The sequence below is a fragment of the Pan paniscus genome, chromosome 21 (assembly GCF_029289425.2).
Source record: "Pan paniscus chromosome 21, NHGRI_mPanPan1-v2.0_pri, whole genome shotgun sequence".
Lineage (NCBI taxonomy): Eukaryota > Metazoa > Chordata > Mammalia > Primates > Hominidae > Pan > Pan paniscus.
Window position 1 is genome coordinate 41,931,311 of NC_073270.2, and position 22,772 is coordinate 41,954,082.

The following is a 22,772-nucleotide window of genomic DNA, read 5'->3' on the forward strand; positions in this document are numbered from 1 at the left end:
CTTTTGGCAGGTCCCTGCCAGCTCCTGCACAAAGCTCGTCCTCCCTTGACCTAAGGAGATGACTCTGTCATGCTGCACTGGCTGGGAACACTACCCATATAGGTAGAATCCTACAACTCCAGCTATACCTGGCTCAATTCTTGTGCCCAGCTGTGGGACTTACTGCTCTTCTTCCTGGTCTCTAATTCTCCTAATCTTCCTGAACACTCCACAGCATTCTAGTTTCTCTATCTGGCTGTATCTCACCCTGTCTGCTATTGGTGAGTCAGTACCTGAAAGGTATCTGGAAGGTCCAGGGTGGTTGGGGAAGGTAGTGTCCCATCACAGAGGAGACTAGATGCAATTTTTTCCTGCCCCTGGTACCTAGTGTGGGAGCTTGGCCATTCTTCTGGATGTCCCTGGCTTGAGGAGGATCTGTACTGTGGGCCTCCCCAGGGCCTGAGCAGTTGTGCATGTTGGGCTAGGAGGGGCCCAGACTGGACATCCTGTTAAGTACAGTGGCCCAAGTCTCAGCCAGAAAGTGGACACTGGGATCCAGGAGGGATCTAGGAGGCCCCTGAATGAGTCAGAGCAGCCCAGTGAATAGGATTAGTGAGTTATTATAGCTCTCTGGCAGTTGCTGCCTGCTATGCCTTAGTTGTAACAGAGGGAAGTCACCTCTGTGACTAAGACCGGGCTTATAGCACCACAGGGAACTCACCCAGACCTGTGGGCTTTGGGTAGAGGTTGGCTGTTCAGAGGCTGTAGAGCCAGGCAAGGGAGAAGCAAAGGTGGCTTGACTAGACATCTCCTCTTTTTCATCTTCAGTGCTCTGTGCCTTGGGATGTGCACCTGTTGGGGTGGTTCTCCTTGCCCTGGTTTGTCTCTGGGGCTGCCATGAGAGTGACACAGGTCAGAGTGGGAATAACGTTGCTGGTGGAGGGTGGTGATGGTGACTGCTGCCATCATCCCTGCACCCTGCATCCCCGCTTGGAGCTGTTCCCCTAACACCACCACCCTCTCCATCTATCCCTAGTTCTTAGACAAGCCAGAAGACGTCTTGCTGAAGCACCAGGCCAGCATCAATGAGCTCAAAAGGACCCTGAAGGAGCCCAACAGCAAACTCATCCACCGGGATCGAGACTGGGAACGGGAGCGCAGGCTGCCCTCCTCCCCTGCCTCCCCCTCCCCCAAGGGCACCCCTGAGAAAGCCAATGAGGTAGGTGTCGCCCTGAACCCCTCGATAGGGGCCTTGGGTAAAGAGACATTGGGTTGCTGCATCCTGACTTACACTCATCCTCCACACCAATATGCTTCCCCCATTGCTGCTTAGGGGCTGGTGGGGATGGAGAGGGTGGTAGATTAGGCTGAGGGAGATGAATTCACTAAATCTTGGAATCCTGGGTCCTGGAGACCAACTTAAAACATGAAAAACTCAAGACTCATGGTAGCTTGGCATACTCCCCTTCCATCAGCCCGAGTATAATGGGGAAGGGGTGCTGGTTAGAAATGCAGGTTTCAGGGCCCCAGCCCAGACCTACTGAACCAGATATTTGGACTCAGTGCTGGCATTGGCATCTGGACAAGTGCTGCAGAGGCTTTTCATGCACACTACATTTTGAGAATCCCAATAGCTCTCTCCAGAACCAGACCCTGTTGTGCCTATTGTGAAAACACGGATCGGGGAGTGGTCCCTCCTAGAAGGGGCTTCGGAGTCCACTGGAGGGGAATGGGCCCTTCACAGAAATCAGACCTGCTTCTGAGGCTTCAGAAAAGGATCTCACATGACCTGCCTTTCCGAGTGGAAAGAGTGGGGTGTTTTCTCGATTGAAGAAGAGATAAAGTTAGGATTTGGGGAAGCACTGCATTTAGACTCTCAAGTCAGTATTTTTAGCCCTTGCTAAATCTTGGCGATATTTACCCCAGTTTATACTTAGGTGTTTTCTCCCTGAAGCTATTGCTTACTGGTCTCAAATACGGTTGTGGTGTAGACTTACACTGCCTGGGTTTGAATTCTGGCTCCGCTGCCTGCCAGCTGGATGACTTTGGGCTTGTTACTTAACCTCTCTGAGGCTCGTTGGGTAGAGATAATAAAAGCACCTACTTCATGGGGATGTTGTAAGGATTAAACGAGATAATGCACGTAGAGGGACTAGCAGAGTACCTTGATGCGCAGTGTGAGTTATTGTTTCACTTGAGAGTTCCAGACTCTTCCACAGAGGAGGTTAACTTCAAATCAGAATAAAGAAAGCATGTTTCAATCCAAAGTGTTAAAGTCAAGCATACTAATTTAACTAGAGGCATTCACAGATGACTTTTCTTTAACAAATAAAATTCCCCTTTCCTAAATAAAATAAAGTTGAAAGGGCCCTGGGAACCTGCTCAGAACCTTCATTTTACAGATAGGGGCACCGAGACCCAGAAAGAGGAAGGACTTATTCAGTGTCTTAGCTGATGGAAGAGGAACCAGAACCCAATTTTCTTGTGACCCAGGCTATTGTATGTGCTATTAAATCACAGCTGCCTAGGAGCAAGACCAAATCACATAAAGACCAGGTAGAGAGTCAATTGTATGTGTGCTGCCCTCTAATGCTTTGAAAATTGGTGATGCACCCATGATCTAATTAGCAGAGCATTTTATTGGATCAGTGCTACCATGGCCTGAACCTGCCAGATAACAGACGGCTTTGTCTAGTAAGGCATAAGTCCAGAGAGAGCTACTGGGGTGGCTTTCTGGTTTGTAAGTCACAGAATTAGGGATGCTTTGGGGGCCTTTAAGGCTGGTGCCATGGAAGAAGGGCAGACCTCTGCATCCACGAAGGGCCTCTGTTTGCCTCTGGCACAAGCAAGACCCTGGGCTGGGTGGCGGAGGCTGGTCTAGTGATCCAGTGAACAACATCCTCTTCTGCCCTTCAGCGTGGCCCCTAATCAATCCTGATGTGGGCTGGCCAAGCTTGACCTGGCTGTGGGCGAGGTGGGATGCAGAGGCTACTGAAAGAGTGAGTCTCCAGAAGAGAAGGGGAGGATGAGCCCTGGGAAGTGAGGTCTAGAGCTCTGGAGTGTCTTAGTGTAGCCTGGTGTAGGGTGTGCCCCACCTGCTGGTGATAGCTGGAACTGCTAGAAGATGGGTCTTAGTAAAAGGTAGAATCTGCTCCACCTCCCAGCCCTGCTCAGCCGCAAGAAGTATAGTCCACTGCTGGAAAGAACTATGGTCCAGGAGCTCACCCTGGAGCTATGGACCATTCAGAACTGGCTTACAGGCCCCCTTGGCATTTAGGGGCCTTTGAAGATTTGGGAGATGGGGAGGTGCCATAGACAAGGATTGACTGGCTCCTTGGGTAACTTCCCCTTTCTGAGCCGCATTGCCTAGTCCACCTACAGGAGGACCAAAATGGTCATTCCATAGGGTAGTTGGGAAAGTAGAGTGAAACAATTAATATAAAAGCACTTTCTCAACTGGAAGGTGCTGGGCAGTCATGGGGCTGTTGCTGATGGTGACTAGAATCCCTGATCCCAAAATCAGTTTTGTGGGGGGCATCCTGAAGATGCCTGTGTCATCCAGAATTCCTAGCAGCCTCCTCGTATATTGTTGGGCCTCATCTGGGCCAAGGGGAAAACAGAGGGAACTTTAACTGTTCCCATTTGCCAAACCCAAGTTTCAGTGTTTAAAGGGGGCTGTAATCCAAACTGCAGGGTTGAACCATAGCCTAAGCCAGAGACATCTGGAGCCAGAGTCTAAATGATATGGCTCCAACATCTCTGAATGAGAGTGGGCAGGCCATGGGGGAAGGGCACTGGGGCTGACTGTGGGCCTCCCTCCCTTAAGTGGCTCAGAAGGGCAGTCCCTCCCGAGCTCACCCCACAGAGTGGCTACTCCCTGACCTAATCCACAAATCCTACAGATGTGGGACTTAAAAAGCTGGGCTATTTATGGACTTTGTGTGTGTGTCTCTCTCTCCTACTTTTTCTCTTTCCCTCTCTTCCTGTCTCTGTCTCTCCTTCCCTTCCTCCCTCTTTCCCTTTCCTCTGGCTCTGGGCCTCCCCTGCAGTCCCAGAGGACCCAGGACATCTCTCAGCGGGACTTGGTACCTGAGCCTGGAGCAGCCGCAGGCTTGGAAGTGTTCACTCAGAAAAGCCTCGCAGCATCTCCTGAGGTTACTGTCTTCACCTTCCTGTGCCCCTTCCTCCTGCCCACCCAGAACCACCCTCTGTGGTCTTAAGAAAACCCTTTCTCTGGGGTGAGGGGAATGTACCAGATTTGCCAAGCAGATGGAAGCAATAGGTAACCCATGCTGTCTCCATGCTGTGATAAGGAAATGTCCCCATCCCAGAGATCCATAAAGGGCCAGCCCCTCCCTCATCCATTGTTTCTCAGGAGGGACAGGACTGCAACCATTCTGGGAAGACAGAACAGCCTGCATTGCCTTTAGCCTCGAAGGAGAGGCAGGAATGATCTCCCTCTTTCAGGTCCTGGTGAGGCAGGTGACTCTAGAGGCAGGCCCTGACTTCTATGCTTAGGGTCAGGGGTCATGCTAGAGGCAGGCTCTGACTTCCATGCTTAGGGTCAGGGGTCATGCTAGAAGCAGGCTCTGACTTCTATGCTTAGGGTCAGGGGTCATGGCACCCAAATGCCTTCTGCCTTAAGGTCTTTTCTCTGTTCAGAAGCCTGAATGGTCTAGCAGTGGCTAGTTAGGGCATGACATTCCAGGCATCTCCTGCCTGCGTCTTCTCTGAACTCCCCTGGAGCTTGGGCCCATCAAGGAGGCAGGCAAAAGTGGACATCTTTCTCTAAGGAGTATCCTTAGGGTTGTAGAGAGATTGGTCAGGCAAGTGTTTGAAATGAGGAGGCCATTGCTTCTATGCCCAGGGCGGCAGCAAGTGGAGGGCTCTTTGAACTTCCTGTGGCCCCTCATGGATGCTGGGCATAGAATCCAGGCCCAGGCAGGAGGCTGCGTTCCCTCCTCTGTTGGGATTTCATGGACTATCAGGGTTGGAAGCTACTGAGCGATCATCTGGGCAGAACTTTCTTCCCCGATATCTGCCGCTCCCCTCTTGATGTATGCTCTCCTCTGAGGGCCTGTACCTTTCTCCATTCTCAGAGAAAACTTCTGTAGCTGCTGCAAACGTGCTGGAACTTTAAGAAAGACATAAATGAGCTACATAAGTGATAAAATATAAGTCATACTTCTACTCTATGAATTTTTCCTCAATCTAAAAAACAAAACTGTCCGCACACTCTCTTGAGGGAAATCGGACAAGAGTCAACAGCATACCAAGGACAGGGCTAGAGAGATGCCCTGGACACAGAGATGCTCCTGTGACCAAGGACAGGTGCCCATTTGGGGAGCAGAGCCCACAACCTGCACCCCGCCCCTGCATCATTCTCCTGCAAATGTCCATCCAGCCTCTTCCACAGCAGGCACTTTTGCTGTCCTTGGCGGCAGCCCATTAACTATTGGGAAGTTTTCGTGTTGAATTAAAATCTGCCTTTTCAAATCAGCAGCCTGTAGGTCTCATTCTGCCCGCTGGTGCCCGCTACCGCTCTGCATCCTCCTCCAGGCCAGCCCTTCGGAGACTTGAACACCTCCCCTTCCCTAGAACACTTCACTCTCTTCCCACTTTCTCCCAGGAAATGGTTTCTGGAGGGCCCCTTACCCTGGACCCCCTCCTCGTATAAAGGGCAGGCCTGGCTGGGCATGGTGGCTCACGCCTGTAATTCCAGCACTTTGGGAGACTGAGTTGGGTGGATCACCTGAGGTCAGGAGTTCGAGACCAGCCTGGCCAAAATGGTGAAACCCCGTCTCTACTACAAATACAAATAATAATAATAATAATAATAATAATAAGCTGGGCGTGGTGGCGCGTGCCTGTAATCCCAGCTACTGGGGAGGCTGAGGCAGGAGAATCGCTTGAACTCGGGAGGCGGCTGTCAGTGAGGCAAGATCACGCGTCTGCACTCCAGCCTGGAAGACAGAGCAAAACTCCGTCTCAAAAAAAAAAAAAAAAAAAAAAGGCAGGCCCCAAAATGTGACCCAGAGCTCCAGGAGGGGCCTGAACAGCCTGGAGTCAGGAGAACAGCCAGGCTGGAGAGTTTCCTGTCTGTGCCTTGGGTGCAGACAGCTGTGAGCCCAACTGGCTCTGTTTCTCCCCACCCCTGTTGCCAGCTTCCTTTGCTGCAGTGCCCCTAACTGACGGCAGGGGGCGCTCTGAGCAAGGCACCGACGGTCCTCTGGCTCGAGAAAGAATGGCTGCGGGGCTGCGGCTACCTGGGGCTACCCTAAGATTATCCCATCTTGTGATTCGGGTTAGAACGACTTTCACGCCAACCCCTCGGGCCAGGTGTGTGACTCTACCCGTGCCTTCGCACCGTGGAAGTTTTTTTCTTTTTTGTTCAGTTTTCTTTTCCTCTTCAGGATCCTACATTTTACTTTGTCCCCCGCTGCTCAGCCTGTGATCTTGCGCATGGCCTCTCCCCTCTGGGATACCGTTTCGCCTTCTGAAATAAGGATAACGATATCTGCTTCACAAGTTGCCATTTGGATTAAATTTAATAACTCAGACAAAGGGCTGGCATTGCCTGGCACATAGCAACTAACAATCACTATACGTTTCCCCTTTCTTCCTGCAGAGTCTACTTTTCATTCTCTGCCAGCACCTGCGCCACTCACTCTTGCTTATCTAGACTAGTTGCTAGTTAGAATTGGGGCAGGAATGTTCCAGAAGGAGGCGTATTGACTGGCTTTGGCCATCATTGCCAGGCGGATGTCAGTACAGCTGGAATGGAGGCAGCTGAAGGAACCTGCTTCTCAAGGAAATGAGCAAAAGGACCTAGCTTCCGTAGGCTCTCAAAGCACGTCCCTTTGGGATGGTTCAGGAGCTGTGGTCCTGAAGGCTTAATGACCTGAAGTAAAAGCTCAGAAACCCACCCCAGACTTTACCTAGACCTTCCCCCCTTCCTTTTATCTCGCTTTCCCATGAACAAGATTATTTTAATGGGTTCTGATTCCCTGACAGAGAGATTTTCTCAAAACACAGTGGGGACAGAGGGTTTATGATGCTCTCTTGAGCCTTCAAAATGTTTCAGATCTTATGGGATCTGACAGACTCCTCCCTGTGGGGTGGGATTAACAGACTCCTCACCAAGTCATAACCTGAAAAGGAGCCCAAGGTCATATAAACCTTCCCCCTCCTGCTGCCAGGAGAAGTTCTGGGCATGTCTCCCTGTGGAGGTGGTCATGGTAGGGTGGAGAGGACACACTTCACAGAACTTGGCGTCAGAGACTGAGTTCAAGGCCTGCCTTTCCACTTGCTCCCTGTATGGCCTTGGGCAAGATGCTTCTCCAGGTCCGAGTTTCCATATCTGTATCACGAGGGGCTCTAGTTGGGGCAGTGAGGAGGGAGGTACCTCAGGGCATTAAGGCCGCCCACACCCCCAACTTTACCAGGGCAGCTCTGTATTTCTGTCACATAGCCGACTTGCATTAAAATTTTGTGGGAAGTATCCTGTGGCCACAAGATGAAAAACCCAGTGACCTTCCTGCTTTTCTAACCACCCTAGAAGTCCATCATCCCCTCCCAGGCATTGTTTGAAGAACTCTTGGGGGAGGTAGAGGCTGTTGGGAGATGGCCTAACAGTGCTGCGATCTGGTGCTTTTTTTTTTTTTTTTTTTTTTTTTGAGATGGAGTTTTGCTCTTGTTGCCCAGGCTAGAGTGCAATGGTGTGATCTCGGCTCACCGCAACCTCTGCCCCGCAGGTTCAAGCAATTCTCCTGCCTCAGCCTCCCAAAGTGCTGGGATTACAGGTGTGAGCCACCGAGCCTGGCCTTTCTTTTTTTTAGATGGAGTCTCGCTCTGTCACCAGGCTGGAGTGCAGTGGCACAGTCTCGGCTCACTGCAACCTCCGCCTCCCAGATTAAAGCAATTCTCCTGCCTCAGCCTCCCAAGTAGCTGGGATTACAGGTGCATGCCACCATGTCTGGCTAATTTTTTGTATTTTTAGTAGAGATGGGGTTTCACCATGTTGGCCAGGATGGTCTTGATCTCTTGACCTCGTGATCTGCCAGCCTCAGCCTCCCAAAGTGCTGGGATTACAGGCGTGAGCCACTGCGCTTGGCCTCTGGTGCTTTTGATGCACGATGATGCTTAGATCTTTACCTCTCTCCCTTCCTTGATGCATTCTATTGAGTTCTTTTCTGCTCTTTCTATGGGTTTTATTAGAATTAGAATGGGCCCTGGTATTTGTTTCTTTTAGATTGAACACCACAGTGTTCAAGCTGTTTAAGCCATTGTGGTGCCTGGCACTAACGTGGTCATGTGGTATCTCCATGACTACTATGCTTTCTTCCCAGAAGCCCTTGTAGAAAGGTTCGATTTCAGGCTGTGGCCTGTGGAACTTAATGCATCCCTTCAATTTGCCATTAGGTCACAGTTGGCACCCATATTCCATGGTTGTGAAATAAGTTAGCAAAGATCTCCAGCCTCAAAAATCAGGCTTTCTTTTCCTGACTCTGTCTTCTACTAACAGTGACCTTGGGCAAGTCACTGTCCTTCTCTAGACCTGTTTCCTCATTTACACAATATGGAAATGAGACTGGATAACATTGTAAGAGTACTTTTGACTCTAACATTCAAAGATTCCATGTGATGGAAATGACTTTCCCCTCTGACGGTGGCAGTTATGTTATTAAAAGAGGAAGAGGAAGGGTCCTGGCCCATCTGTGGATCTCCATTTCCCCATGGCTGACATGGGGAGGGCATAAGACCCCATCCCATTTTATCAAGTTGGGGGCAGTGGTTGAGGAAAATTGGTCAATAATTTATCAAGTGCCTGATGGGAAGAGGGACCTTGATGAGAATGGCTGGCACGTCATGCCTTCCTCTCCCCAGCCAGTTCTGGGGATATGCTGTCCCAAAGTCAAACATTTCAGTGGTAGATTGGTCCCCTCTTACAAAGGGAAAAACTCACCCATTCTTCAGGTACCTGATATTTCATGTTAACTCTTCTTGCTCCAATTGAAACACAGGGTTCAGAGCATTGGGTATTTATAGAAAGAGAGTACACTAGGCCGGAAGAGCTCGGTCTCCTAAAAGTGACCACCATGCAGCAGGAAGAAAGGCAGGCAGGCCTTGCTGGTATCCTTGCCAACGGCAGACTCTCCAAGGTAGACGTTCTGGTGGACAAGTTCAAAGTGGAAGTGGCCACAGAAGAAATGGTGGGAAACAGAAGAGCAAACACCCAGCAACAAGGAAAAATGATTGCAAGTCCTGAAGACTTTGAGTCAGTGGGGGAGGAAGGCCCCTGGATCAGGGAAAGCCCAGGAGGGGCTGGCCTGGCTTCCGGCCGCACATTGGCAGAAAAGCTCCTCGAGGGCTCTGAGCTCAGGGCAGACACCAGAGGGGCAACCATCAGGAACCGCTGCATGTCAGATGGTCAGCCGGAGGGCCAGACAGAGCTGAGGAAGCGGCTGGAGGAGCCCCACACTTGTGGGAGACCCACTGCTCCAGGGACCAGGCCAGCAGAGGTGGACGCCCTCTCTCCAGCCTCCGACAAGGGAGGACTCCAGTCGTTTCTATTGGATCCAGCCCACGCAGAAGCCAGAGCTGAGTTGAGCGATGAAACTGATACCTCCTTTGCAGAGAGGAGCTTCTATTTAAATTATGAAGAAAAAGACTCAGAAGACCAAGTCCTCCCTCCACCCCTGGAGGAGAGAAAAGGGCGCCTGGATGCCCCTCCCGGAGGTGAGCCCAGGCCGACGCTGAATTCCTTAGACCTGAGGGTTTCTGCTGCTGCTTCCAGCAGGAGCAAGGACGAAGCCCACATGACTTCCCCAAAGGAAGGGGCAGGGACCCCCAAGAACCATGGAGGACCTGGTGACCTGAAGGGATCTCCTGCAGGACAGACGTTTGCTGAAGGCTGGGAAGATGCCCAGTGGGGAGTGGAAGGAGAGTTTCCCCACCTGACAGCCAGCGCAGCCCGAGAGGAAGGGACCCCCGTGAGTGGAGATTTGCTGGGAAAGGCTGAGGAAAGTCCCACAGAGGAACTGAAGAAGCACCCTCCTCACAGAGGACGGGGCGTGCATCCCGACCCCCAGGCCTGCGCCCTTCCTCGGGCCATCCCTCTGAATGTCAGGAAGCCAGTCAAACCAGACAGAGGCAACTTCCCACCCAAAGAGAGGGGAGTGGTTCCCACCCAGAAAGGAGGGGCTGAGCTGAAGGACCGCGAGGCTTCAGCATTTCTTCACATGGAGGTGATCATTCCCCTGCCAGCCTCCCCTGGTCATTCTGAGGACCTGGCAGCTCTGGAGGAAGCTTCTCCAAGCCCAACCTCCCATGGGTCAGGGGAGCCTTCGGAGCTCAGGGAGCCCTTTCTTAGACATGTCCATCTTTCGAAAGCCAGCCCAGAGCCCAAGGACCAAGTAGGGTTTGTGGTGTCCCCTGCCACAGGAGGTGAGCGCAGGCCTCCTCCCATCACCAGCAGAAAGCCCAGAGTAGTCCCTGAAGAAGCTGAGGGGCGCATACCTCTGGGGTTTGGGTTCCCTTCAGGGAAGCGAAGGGAGATGACCTCTTTCCAGGCCGGGGACCAAGAGGGCTCCCTAGAAGATATTAGCAAGACCTCAGTGGCCAATAAAATTCGGATATTTGAGACCCACGGAGCTGAAACTCGCCGAATGAGTGAGGGTGAAGCAAGGTCCCTTCCAAATGACATATCTTCAGAGGCACCCGTGGGACAAGCAGAGCAGCAGCGGAGTACGCTCTCAGACCTGGGCTTCGCCCAACTCCAGCCCCCAGGGGACTTTGCCAGCCCCAAAGCCACACATTCCACAGTGATACCTCTGGCTACCAGACACTTCAGGGAGGACACTTCTGCATCCTACCAGGAAGCACACACGGAACTAGAGCCCGTGTCCCCTGATTCGGGCTGTGAAACCACGCTGGCAGAAGCTACTGGAACTGGGGTAACTGGCCGCGTGAGCCCCCGCCCCCACCGCTGCTCCCCGCCCATGGGGGCTGGCCGCATGCTCTGTAGTTTTTAGAAGCATGTTTCAGTGGCCCCTCGTCATTTCTGCAATCAGAGGCTGCTTATCCATCCCTGTGAGTTTTTTCCCTAAACGGGCCTGGGTGTAGCTCAGGCTGAATGATGGGCTTCTCTGCTTGGCCCATGTTAGCTTGGCCACAAAGACCCTCAGCTTTTGGTGTGACCTGGTGCCCAGAGGGTCACACAACCCCCATGGAGAAGGTGGCGCCACCACCAGCAAATGACACATCTGCTTTGCCTTGCCGCTCATACCCGCTGGGTTCCTGCCTACCTTGCTTGGCTTGTCCAGCGATCTTTCTTCATCCTTTCCCATCCCTGGTTCTCCCGCCTTGGGAAAGTTGACAGTCCAGAGGTTTCCATCCTTCGCTTCTGGTTCCCTCTCAGTCCCAGTGCCAAGTTTCTTTCTGCCTCCTTAAGACTAACTGTCTTCTCTAATCCAGAACAAATCCGGAGATGCGGTCAGGGAAGAGAAGCGCTCCACCAACTTAGCAGCCAACACCCCTGGGAAGGGGGGGTGCCTGAGATTCGCCAGCCCCTCGGGCCCTCAGGTCTCTGCAGCCCCTCTGTGCCCTGATGACCCGGTCACCTTCACCCGGCCAGGATGCATCGCCGCCTTAGGTTCCCACCTGCTGTGGCAGCACCTCTCGTGCTGCTCAACTCTGGCTTGTCTGGAATGTCTCCCTCACACCTCTCAACCTTCCAGAAACTGGCTAAATGGAGGCTTGCTTAGCAAGTGAATGTCTAAGCCCACTGAATCCCTAGAACCAGAAGCCAAGTTCTTTACAAATCTTTCATGGGTATTAGGTTGGTCTTTAAAAAGAATGTTATGAACCCGCCAAAAATGTGTGTGTGGTGTTTAATCCCTGACAGGCCAGTTGAGAGGTATGTATGTCGGACAAGAGTTGCTGGTTCCCCGAGGCACTGCCTTGGCCCGCTGTTGTCAATTACACTGATGGGACCAGAGCCTCTACTCCCTGACTTGCCTGTGGTCCACTCATGGAGCCCAGGGTGGAGCTGGCGTAGCACTCAGCTCCCAAGAAGCTCGTGCCCAAAAGGCCTGACCCTGAATTGCTCTTCTCTCTAGTCGATGCTGACCCCTCCCCCGGAGACTCAGTGGAATTGACAAACATGTTGGCTTCCTCTTTTGTTCCTCAAAGTTCTTGGCTCCAACCTCTCTGCCTTCCCTTCCTGGGTCTCCCTGAATCCCTGGATCTCCCTCCTTAGTTTCTGTTTCTCAACGCCCACCTGCACGGATGGGCCTGGGGTCCGGGCTTCCATCCCTGCCTTTCGTGCAATGCTGCTTCCAATAAGCTCCCAGATCCAATACCCTTGGATGGAGCCTCCTGTCCAGGAGTCACTGGCAGGACGTTTGCTTTGTACTTGCTTTTGCCATCAGTGTGAGACCCTCAGAAAGGGGCATCTCCACTCTTGAGTCGTTTTTGTTTTTTTTAAGCTTGTTATGATTTCAAGGAACCTTTCCTGGGGTGTGTTTCATTTCCTGGCCTGCTCTTCCATTCGGGATGTCAACACAGCCCCGAGATTTCTCCTGACATTCACCATCTTGATTTCTCTTTCTCTCTCTCTCCCCACCCCACATCCCCATTCTTTTGATTTTATCTGGCCATAGAGAGCAGGGCTGAGGGAGGGCTCCGAGGAGAAAGTCAAACCACCACGTCCCCGGGCCCCAGAGAGTGACACGGGCGATGAGGACCAGGACCAGGAGAGGGACACGGTGTTCCTGAAGGACAACCACCTGGCCATTGAGCGCAAGTGCTCCAGCATCACGGTCAGCTCTACGTCTAGCCTGGAGGCTGAGGTGGACTTCACGGTCATTGGTGACTACCACGGCAGCGCCTTCGAAGACTTCTCCCGCAGCCTGCCTGAGCTCGACCGGGACAAAAGCGACTCGGACACTGAGGGCCTGGTGTTCTCCCGGGATCTCAACAAGGGGGCCCCCAGCCAGGATGATGAGTCTGGGGGCATTGAGGACAGCCCGGATCGAGGGGCCTGCTCCACCCCGGATATGCCCCAGTTTGAGGTACAGTGGAGCTTCCTCAAGAGCCGGGCCCGCTGGGCACCGCATGCTCAGAGGGCCCTGGGCCACCCGTGAGAAGACCGAGCACCCAGCCTGCAGCCTGAAGCTCTGTCTCGTGTTGCATGACTGCCCCTCCGCAGAACAGCATGGTTCTGTGCTCGCATGTTTGCCATCTCGGTTTACCCCTAACACGCGCTCCTTGGTATTTTAACCCTGTGACCCCATCGCTTGCTGAAGTCGAGCGATGACAGGTAGTCTGGTCTTTCTTGACCCCGTGCCCCCCCACCTGTGTTGCATGGCACCTGCAGAGAGCATGCGTCTGTGGACTCTTGGGGGCTCCTGCAGCCTGGTCTGAAAGCTGAATGGTTTTTCCTGATCCGGGCCCAGGCTTGTCTCTCTGGGGTCTGGGCTTCCCGGGGAAGGGGAAGCAGTTTAAATCCATCTGGCCCTGGGGTCTCAGGGTGGTAATGGAAGCTCCTGGAAGAGAGGAAATATGGTCATTGAGGAGGGACAGACTGTCTCTGGGCCTCTCTGTGGTCTCCTCTGTAGAGCTGCGAAGGGATTTCTCTAAGGCACGCCTGCCCATATCATTCCTTTGCCCCCTCATCTCTTCTAAACCCAACCTCCCTCCTACACTCTCCTTTCCCCAACATTCCTGGCATTGAAATATGAGCTTAGCCACTCTGGGCTCTCACTTCATGCTATATTCTCTGAGCAGGTTTTTTTTCTCCCTTTCGGTGCCTTACAAACCTATCATGTTCCAGGACCAAGTTCAAATGTCAGTTTCCTAGCAGGGGTTTGCTTTCCTGACCACCCTGGGCAGAAATATTGCCCCCCTACCCCCTTGCCCTGTAATGCCTATGCTCCAGCACTATCCAAAGCGGTCAGGTCAGTGGCTGACAAGCCTGCTCTCCCACCAGGTGGCAGCTCCTCTAGGCCTGGCATATACTAGGCACTAATAGATGATTAATTGGATGAATGGCTGAGTTACAGGGTTGCAACCATCTGTAAGAATCCCCTTCAGCCAGGCACAGTGACTTGTGCCTGTAATCCCAGCTACTCAGGAGCTGAGGCAAGAAGGCAGGGGGATCACTTGAGCCCAGGAGTTCGAGGCTACAGTGAGCTTTGATCGTGCCACTGCACTCCAGCCCGGGCGACAGAGTGAGACCTTGTCTCTTAAAAACAAAACAAAACAAGAAAAAAAAAATCTCCAGGCACAGTGGTTCACACCTGTAATCCCAGCACTTTGGGAGGCTGAGGCAGGTGGATCACCTGAGGTCAGGAGTTCAAGACCACCCTGACCAACATGGTGAAACCTTGTCTCTACTAAAAATACAAAAATTAGCCGGGCGTGGTGGCACCCACCTGTAATCCCAACTACTCGGGAGGCAGGAGAATCACTTGAACTCAGGAGGCAGAGGTTGCAGTGAGCTGAGATCACGCCATTACACTCCAGCCTGGGCAACGGAACGAGATTCCATCTCAAAAAACAAAACAAAACAAAAACAAAAACAAAACTATACTCAGAGGTCATAGTCACAGCTTGCCATACCCAAATGGACCCCACATGCTCTCTACTTCACCCCAGTCCTCAACAAACCCTCTTCACTCATTGACATCTCCTGCCTGGATGCTGTAGGCCTCCAAGCATGTGTGGCTCTTGCTCTAAAGAAGAGTCCAGGCTGGGTGCCGTGGCTCACACCTGTAATCCCAGCACTTTGGGAGGCTGAGGCAGGTGGATCACTTGAGGTCAGGGGTTCAAGAACAGCCTGGCCAACATGGTGAAACCCCGTCTCTACTAAAAATACAAAAGTTAGCCGGGTGTGGTGGCATGAGCCTGTAGTGCCAGCTACCTGGGAGGCTGAGGTAGGGGAATCGCTTGAACCTGGAAGGCAGAGGTTACAGTGAGCCGAGATCGCACCATCGCACTCCAGCCTGGGCGACAAAGGGAGAGTCTGTCTCAAGAAAAAAAATAGAAGAGTTCAGCTGAAGCGGCTGAGAGGTGGTGAGCTCACCAGGATTTGGTGACATTATGTACACAAGGAAAACACTTAGCCCAGGGCCTGTCATAGAGTATGTTAATGAAATGGTAGATGTTCTAATAGTAGCCTAAAAAACAGCATATAGCCACCATGAGGGTGTGTGGCACAGGGGCGCAGGGCAGGCCTGCCTGGTCCTGGTGGTGGTCCTGGCTCTCCTCGCGGGCTATCTGTCTATGATATCACACCACAACTCTTTTACCCTGTCCAGAGTACCCTTCCAGAGATGTGGCCAGCTGTGGGGATAGGAGATAGCCTGCAGACACCACACTGCAATTGTCTGTGAGCAAGGGTCGTGCTAGGGTTTCAGTTACAGAGCATTCTCCCTCCTTTTCCTACAGCCTGTGAAAACAGAAACCATGACTGTCAGCAGTCTGGCCATTAGAAAGAAGATTGAGCCGGAGGCCGTACTGCAGACCAGAGTCTCCGCTATGGATAACACCCAGGTAACTTGTGCCTTCCAATGTACCCTAAGCATGGGTATTGGGCATTTGGTGGTAGGGTCCCCACTGCTGTGGCCAAACCCCTTGGCCAGCTCTTTTAATCTCAGCTTCCCTGGAACCCATATGTTAATCCTGATGCTCTTCTGTGCCTCAGTGTCCTCTCTGAGCTCTGGGGAGGGGCAACGGGTAAAGCAGGTTCCTGTCCTGGGCAGACCATACTTCTTAAAGCCTCCATTTAGCCATCCATAAAATGGGAATGACCCTGTCTACCCCTTCCTCCTGGGCATATTGGGAGGACTGTACTGACTAGTGGATTGGGACCTTGGTGTTCACATTGCTTGGAGGAGTTGGAGAGGTTTCTTGAGGTATCTCAGGGGCTGCTTGAGGAGAGAAGAGGGAGAGATCCCAATTCAGCTTCAGTCAGAGTAGCTCACCTTGGGTCATTTTTTATGCATTAGAGTTCCACATCAGATCAGTAAAATGAACAAAGTGAAAGAAGAAAACCGAAGATCATGTGTCTTGACAAGAAGCAGCATCCTGACCACTTGGAGAAAGCCGTCAGGCATAGGCACAGGCCCACGACTTCCAGTCCATTCCCTGCACTCCTTCCATGCTTTTTAAACTTAGGAAGTTAAGATTGAGGATCTGATAGATGCCCTCCTGGTTTTTCCTGGCCAGAAGAGCTACAATGCTAGGAGCTTTTTTGCTCTGAGACTAACCTTTTTCTGAAGAACTGAAATAAGACCAGGCACAGTGGCTCACATCTGTAATCCCAGCACTTTGTGAGGCCAAGGCAGGCAGATCGCTTGAGCCCAGGGGTACAAGACCAGCCTGGGCAATATAGGGAGACCCCAGCTCTACAAAAAATACAAAAATTAGCTGGGCATGGTAGCACATGCCTGTAGTCCCAGCTGCTCGGGAGGCTGATGTAGGAGGATCACTAAAACCCAGGAGGTCGAAGCTGCAGTGAACTATGAGCTATGATTCCACCACTGCATTCCAGCTTGGGTGACAGGGAAAAAGAGAGAGAGAAAGAGAAAACTGAAATAAGACATAAACCAATACAACATGGGCAATTCTTTTGTTTCCAGATTTTTTTCTCCCACTTTTATAATGATGGTAGGAGTTTATGAGGCCGTCTACTACAGGTCAGGACTCTTGAGTTCTGATGAGCTGTGTGACCTTGGGCAAGCTGCTTCCCCCCCTGACCTGTTTTGTTTTAGTAACACGTGTTTCTGTTGTGTTTTCATACAGAAAAGTATAAAGAAACTAAAATTGGCCCTAGATCCCACAGCCCAGTAACCCTTATTGACATAAAAACAAAACAACAAAAAAAGTTTATAGTTATACAATTCAAGCAGAACAAAATGGGATTTTTCTTATAATATCACCCAGAAAAAAATATAAGCCTATTCCAACACAGATACCTACATCTCTATATACTTAACAATGTTTACACAGAAGTGATCATTTTCTTACACCTTACCTTTCTTCTTAGTAATTATTTTGGAGATCACTCCTTGTTGGCATACATAGACCCACCTTACTCTTGATCATCTCAGTTAGGAGGCAAATCTTGATTTATTTCGCTGTCTCCCAATGGCTCGCCCTGTGATTGTTTTTGTTTTGTGCAATTCACTATCAGCGCTCGTGAATTTCCTTGCTCATACTTCTCGGTGAGCTTTTCAAAGGTTATATCCAAAGAGTCAGTTCCTAGAGATTGCTAGGTCAAAGATTACACGCATTGCAATTTGGATAGAATTTGCCAGATAGTCTGAGATTATTTTTTATTTATCAAATACACTGGTTGAAATGTAATGAGGGCCTGTTGCACCTCTGTGATTTGGTCTGTGTGCAGCCCCCTGCCAGTGATGTTCACTCACACAGCCTGTCACTTTGTAACTGGGAGGCCGTGAGCCCAGGTGACAGATGCTGCAGGTATACCCAGCTCTCCCCAGCTCTAACGACTCCTCCTCTGGTCAGCAGGTTGATGGGAGTGCCTCAGTGGGGAGGGAGTTCATAGCAACCACTCCCTCCATCACCACGGAGACCATATCGACCACCATGGTAAGTTGAACCCAGGAGGCTTCCCTCTCTGACCAGCCCCCTGCCCCACCAAACAGCCAGAGAACAAGCTAACATCGCCTGGCTGCTTCAGGAAGTTGTGAGCTGCCCTCGCTGCATCAGGCACGGGACATAAGTCAGCTGTTTATTATCTGGGGCTTTAGTTGCCACAGGACATAGTCAGGCCTCAGTTTTCCAAAGTGAGTAATGTGGGCGATGGAATCCCCACTGATAGTGTCAGTTATCTAGACCATCTCAGCCACAGCAGAGAGAGAGAGAGGATGGTCTTCTTTGGTTATTGGCACCCACGAATCTCATCTTGCATTGAGATTTCATTGGCTCATCTCACCTCCACTCTGAAGGTGAGGCTGGACCCATCCTGGTGGCTGCACATTGTCTCATGCCTTAGACCACTTCCTTGTCTTGGTCAGTAGATGGCGTGCGGTGACCGTAAGTTGGAACCAGGATTTTTGGGACCTCCCTATTGAGGGACCTCATGGTTCTGCTACTTATTTGCTGTCTGACCCATGAAGGAAGGCCCTTGGCCTGAGGTGTCCTCATCTGCAAAATGGCAATAATCCCCATTCTGCAGTTCTTAAGAGACCCCGGCAACACTAGATCCCTTCATGATTAAACAGAACAGATAGCATTTGGCACACAGGTTGTGGTTCCAGTCAATGTGCTGAGACTCCTGAGTGGATAATCTCCGTGGATGCTCACAGACACTGTGAGGTGGATGCTCTTCCCTCCACAACCTTTATAGATGAGGTAACTGAAGTTCAGAGAGGTAAAGCGACTTACCCAAGGTCACACAATCAATAAGTGGTAGTGCCAGGTTATCCCCAGGCCTTCTGACACCAGGAGCCCCACTTTCAACCCCAGCCACTCTGCTCTGCTTCCTTAATCCTGACCATTGTGAACATCAGCCGCATGCGGCTGGGGCTGCGGTTGCAGCCACTACTCGGGCTAGGGAAGGTAGCAGTGCTGGAGCCAGAGAAGTTGTTTTCAAATACTTTTTCTTGCCAACCCCCTGACATATACATAGGAAGGTAATTCCATCAATCTAGACTAGCCAGCAGGTAGGTTTTGAATACACAGAAATTTTAAAATCAATAAGTCCAAACTAGTTACCAGCTTGCACACCTTTCCCTGGTCACTCAGTTCCTCCTCTCCCCTCGGTCCTTCACCACGTGTCATTGGGATGCTTGTAGGGCTAAATTTAAATCCGTTCATATGGTGAGCAGGCACTTATACCATTCATTTACTCATCCATCCATCCATCTATTCATTCATTTGTTCCAAAAACATTTATTAGTCTGTACTATCTGCCTGGTATGGGGGATACAGTTGAAGAAACTATACTGCCTGCTGGAATTCATTCATTCAAATGACCATCATGAGCACCTTTAATGTGCTGTGACCCTGTATTTGGGTTCTGGGCATACAGTGGAGAACAAGGCCCAGCTGTCCCACTTCCTGGCTGGATGACCTTGGGCAAGTCACCTGAACCTCTCCAAACCTCAGTTTTCACTTCTGTAAAATGGGTGAGGGTAGAGGGCAGTAATAGCATGACCTCAAAGGGCTGATGTGAGGGGGAACGAAAGCAATCTGTGCAAAGCCCTGAGAACAGTGCCTGGCACATAATAAGTGGCCTGAAGATGTGAGCTGCAGTTACTTCTTTCCTGCCTTCATGGGACAGTGTAATAATGCTATCCTAGGGGCCACCAGGAGGACAGCTATGGGGTGACAGCTCTGCCAGGAGGAGCCAGGAAAGGCTTTCCCTAGGCAGGGACATTTGAGTGAGCTATGCTTGAAGGATAAATTAAAGTATGGTCCTGGGGGAAGGCATTCTAGACAGTGGGAAAAGCAAGTGCAAAGGGCAGAAGGGAAGGAGTGCAGCATTTGGGGAAGGACCAGTGGTCAAGAAAGCCAGATGTCAAGCACATGGAGGAGGAGTCGGGGGGGAAGAGCTGGAAAGGAAGGCTAGGCCAGAGCTTGATGGACCTCAAATGTCATATACCAAGTTCAAACTTCTGTCCTGCAGACAAGGGGGAATCACTTAAATTTTTTACATTAGGGACATGATGTCATCAGATATGTGTTTCTGTGTTTTAGAAAGATTATTCTAGCAACCTCTGTGGAGGAGGGACTTGAGCAAAAAATTCTTCCCTCCTTCTCTCTCTCTCCTTCCTTCCACAAATATTGATTGAACACCCATGATGTGTATAGTTCTGTACCAGCCACTGTGAATCCAGCTTGAAGAAGGGAACATCCCGGGGCTCTGGGGCCCACATGCCACTGGGAGAGACAGAGAGAGAAAGCAGGGAACCAGCTTAGATGCTGGTGCCCAGGCTGGGGTGGGGCTGGAGTGCAAGGAGGTAGATGCAGAGAAGGGGTCAGGGTTAAGGGATGCCTGGAGGGGGGAAAGCACAGGATTTGGTCGTTGGTAGGATGTTCAGGGGACAAGAGGAAAGATGAGCTCGTGACACCGTTCACTAGCCAATGGTTCTCAAAATGTGGTTCCAGGAACCTGTTAGCAAGGCAGGTCCTTTGGGCTCCTCCTTAGACCTATTGACTCGGAAACTCTAGGGTGGGGCCCAGCAGTGTGTGTTTTTCCAAGCCCTCCAGCTGATGCCTCTGAAGTTGGAGAACTGCTGATGTAAACAGAGCGATGGGGGAAAGTGCTCTTTAGTGACAAGCGTGTGTTGGAAGTGGAAGAAGCAGTGAATTCCTTTCGAGATCGGATGAGTCTGAGGTGCCTGTGGAACATTTCCAGGGCAAAATGTCTAGGACACAACTGGTTTTAAAGGCCTAGGGTCCAATAAATATCTGGGCTATAGGTGAAGGGATAGGGGACTTTGACCTCCATGAGGCAGCAGAAGCTGTTGAGTAGCCGAGGTGGCCCAGAGAGCGGGTGGCAAGTGAGGAGAGCCTGAATGTGGAGGAAGAGAGGGCTGAGTTTGCCTTGGTCAGGGAGAGGAACCACTCCTCCTGGAGGCAGGTGACGGGACTGGCCAAGGATACAGGAGAGGAAGGGAGGAGCAGAGGGTGCCTCGTTTTGAATGACTGATGTCCCTAGTGGTGGCCTCTGTTTTTAGTGTGAAGGTGGAGGTGAGGCTTTGCCCTGGGAAAGACAGAACAATGAGAGAATAAGAGGCTTTAAGGGAGAACTTCCCAGAATGATGCTAGGATTCAGAGGGGTTAGTGGCTGTTAAGGGGAAAGGAAGCATTGAGCCCGGAAGCTGCCCTTGGGAAGCCTGCTGCTGGGCCACATTCTGGAACTGCAGGTGCATCTGGGAACGTGCCTTGTGGTGCAGTACCAAGGAACCAGGCTGCTGGCAGCCTCAGCAGGATGCAGGTGTGGGAGCGGCAGGGGAAAGTCAGCGAGTTTCTTTTCTCACCTGTCCCTTGGTAGGCAGAAGTCCAGATCTAGTGCCATGCCTGGACCAGAATCAGAGGTCAGGTCACTGAGGACCTGCAGAATGGACACAGTTCTGGGCCCCTGGACAGACAAGGCTGAGCCCTGAGATGGTGCAGAAAGTAGGAGGTAGAAGCAGGCAGCTGGGCCCTGGCGCCAGATCGGGGGCAGTAAGTCAGGGGACAATTCCAGGAAGATCTAGCAATTAGAATTTAAGGTAGGGCCAAGAGAGCTGTCTGAAAGGAAAGATTCCCAAGGGCAGAGTGGCGTGCACAGTGTGTTGGACTTGGAGTCAGACAACATGGAGTTAAGTTCCAGCTCTACCACTAACTTGCTGGGAGACTGAACTCTTAAGTTTCTCTTGCCCTCCAGTTTCTCATCTGTAAATCAGGAATATTAAAAATAATGCCCAACCAGTGTTATGAGAATTAAATGAGATGAGGCATGTAACATCCTTAAAATGATGCCTCGCACATAGCAAGCACTCAGAAAGTCATTATTATTATTATATTCTAAATAGCCAGCTTATGCCCCTATATTTATCCTATGTATTTTGGTTTGCAAAACCTTTTCTACTCCATTAGCTTCATAGGTTCTGTGTGGGATTGGGGCAAGGGTCCTTTTTTACAGATGAATCTGTGAGGCCCATAGAGAGGAAGTGGCTCTGCCCCAAGTCACATGGCTTGAAGGTGGCAGGGCAGGACACGAGCCTGAATCTGGCAACTCCTCTGCTAGTGCTTCCGGAGAACAATGCCATGTCTTGATCACTACAGTGTTCCTAACGCCAGACAGTCTGTAAATGTTTGTTGAATGAGCAAGTGTGCAAGTGTGCGAGTGAACAAATGTGTGCCTGAGTGAGCAAGGGATGAATGAGGCGGAACTGAACGATGCCTTCAGTCCTTTGCTTCTATTATTTCTACTCAACCTTGTGGTCGTGATAGCTACATGGCCACATGCTCCGCCCATCCTGGGGGCCCACCCGGCTGAGAGCTGGCCATCTGAGCACTATTGTTTCCCCAGGAGAACAGTCTCAAGTCCGGGAAGGGGGCAGCTGCCATGATCCCAGGCCCACAGACGGTGGCCACGGAAATCCGTTCTCTTTCTCCGGTAAGTGGGCAAGGCCAGCTCAGGCTAGGGGACTCCACACTGAGAATATGGGCATGGACCCATGTATGGCTGGCAGGAAGTGCAGCGTTGAGCCCAGAAGGCACCCTTCTAGGTGCAGAGCCAGGAAACTGGACCCTTTTCAGATGCCCACAGGGCTCCCTGGTGCCTGCTAGAATCTCATGAGTGGCCCTCCCCACCGCCCACACATGTAAGTGGGGCATTGGTGGCGTGTGAGGGTGAAGCGGCCCCTCACCTTGGTGGTGCTGCTGAGGGTTCTTTTGCATCTGCCCTCCCTACTAACCAGGAAGAGCAATGGACTAGGAGGCCAGAGGCTTGGATTCTGGACCTGCCTCTGTTGGTGCCTGCCCAGTGACCCTGAGTCTGTCACTGTAGGGTCTCTTTCAGCTCTTGCATTCTCCAAGTCTGTGGTTCTCATTGTTTAGCTCCACAGAGAGCGTGCACCTGGCTATGACAGGATGGGGCATCAGGAGGGCTCTGTTTCCACCTTGGATCCTTTTGGTCATTCTTCCATGATGCCAGGATTCTTAAATTCTAGGGTATTGTTAGGATTCTGGGCCTCAGGAATCTTAGCGTCTAGGAATCTCAGACTCCAGGATTTGAGAATTTGATGGGTCTACTTTTCTGAATATTC

The 22,772-nt window shown here is 51.4% G+C and overlaps 1 protein-coding gene across 50 annotated transcripts in view; it reads left to right on the top strand.

Annotated features, from left to right (window-relative positions):
• EPB41L1 (erythrocyte membrane protein band 4.1 like 1) overlaps positions 1-22,772 on the top strand; it is a 77,752-nt gene that overhangs the window by 41,772 nt on the left and 13,208 nt on the right. For 7 of the 50 annotated variants that reach the window (XM_063600831.1, XM_063600824.1, XM_024926838.4 and 4 more), the window contains 5 exons: positions 1,016-1,198; positions 12,642-13,052; positions 15,430-15,534; positions 17,518-17,598; positions 22,034-22,120. In XM_063600831.1, coding sequence (XP_063456901.1) covers positions 1,016-1,198; positions 12,642-13,052; positions 15,430-15,534; positions 17,518-17,598; positions 22,034-22,120 — 867 coding nt within the window. Of the gene's footprint in view, positions 1-1,015; positions 1,199-4,028; positions 4,134-12,641; positions 13,053-15,429; positions 15,535-17,514; positions 17,599-22,033; positions 22,121-22,772 lie in introns of all 50 variants that reach the window. The other 43 variants (XM_063600819.1, XM_063600832.1, XM_063600818.1 and 40 more) reach the window with 10 other exon arrangements.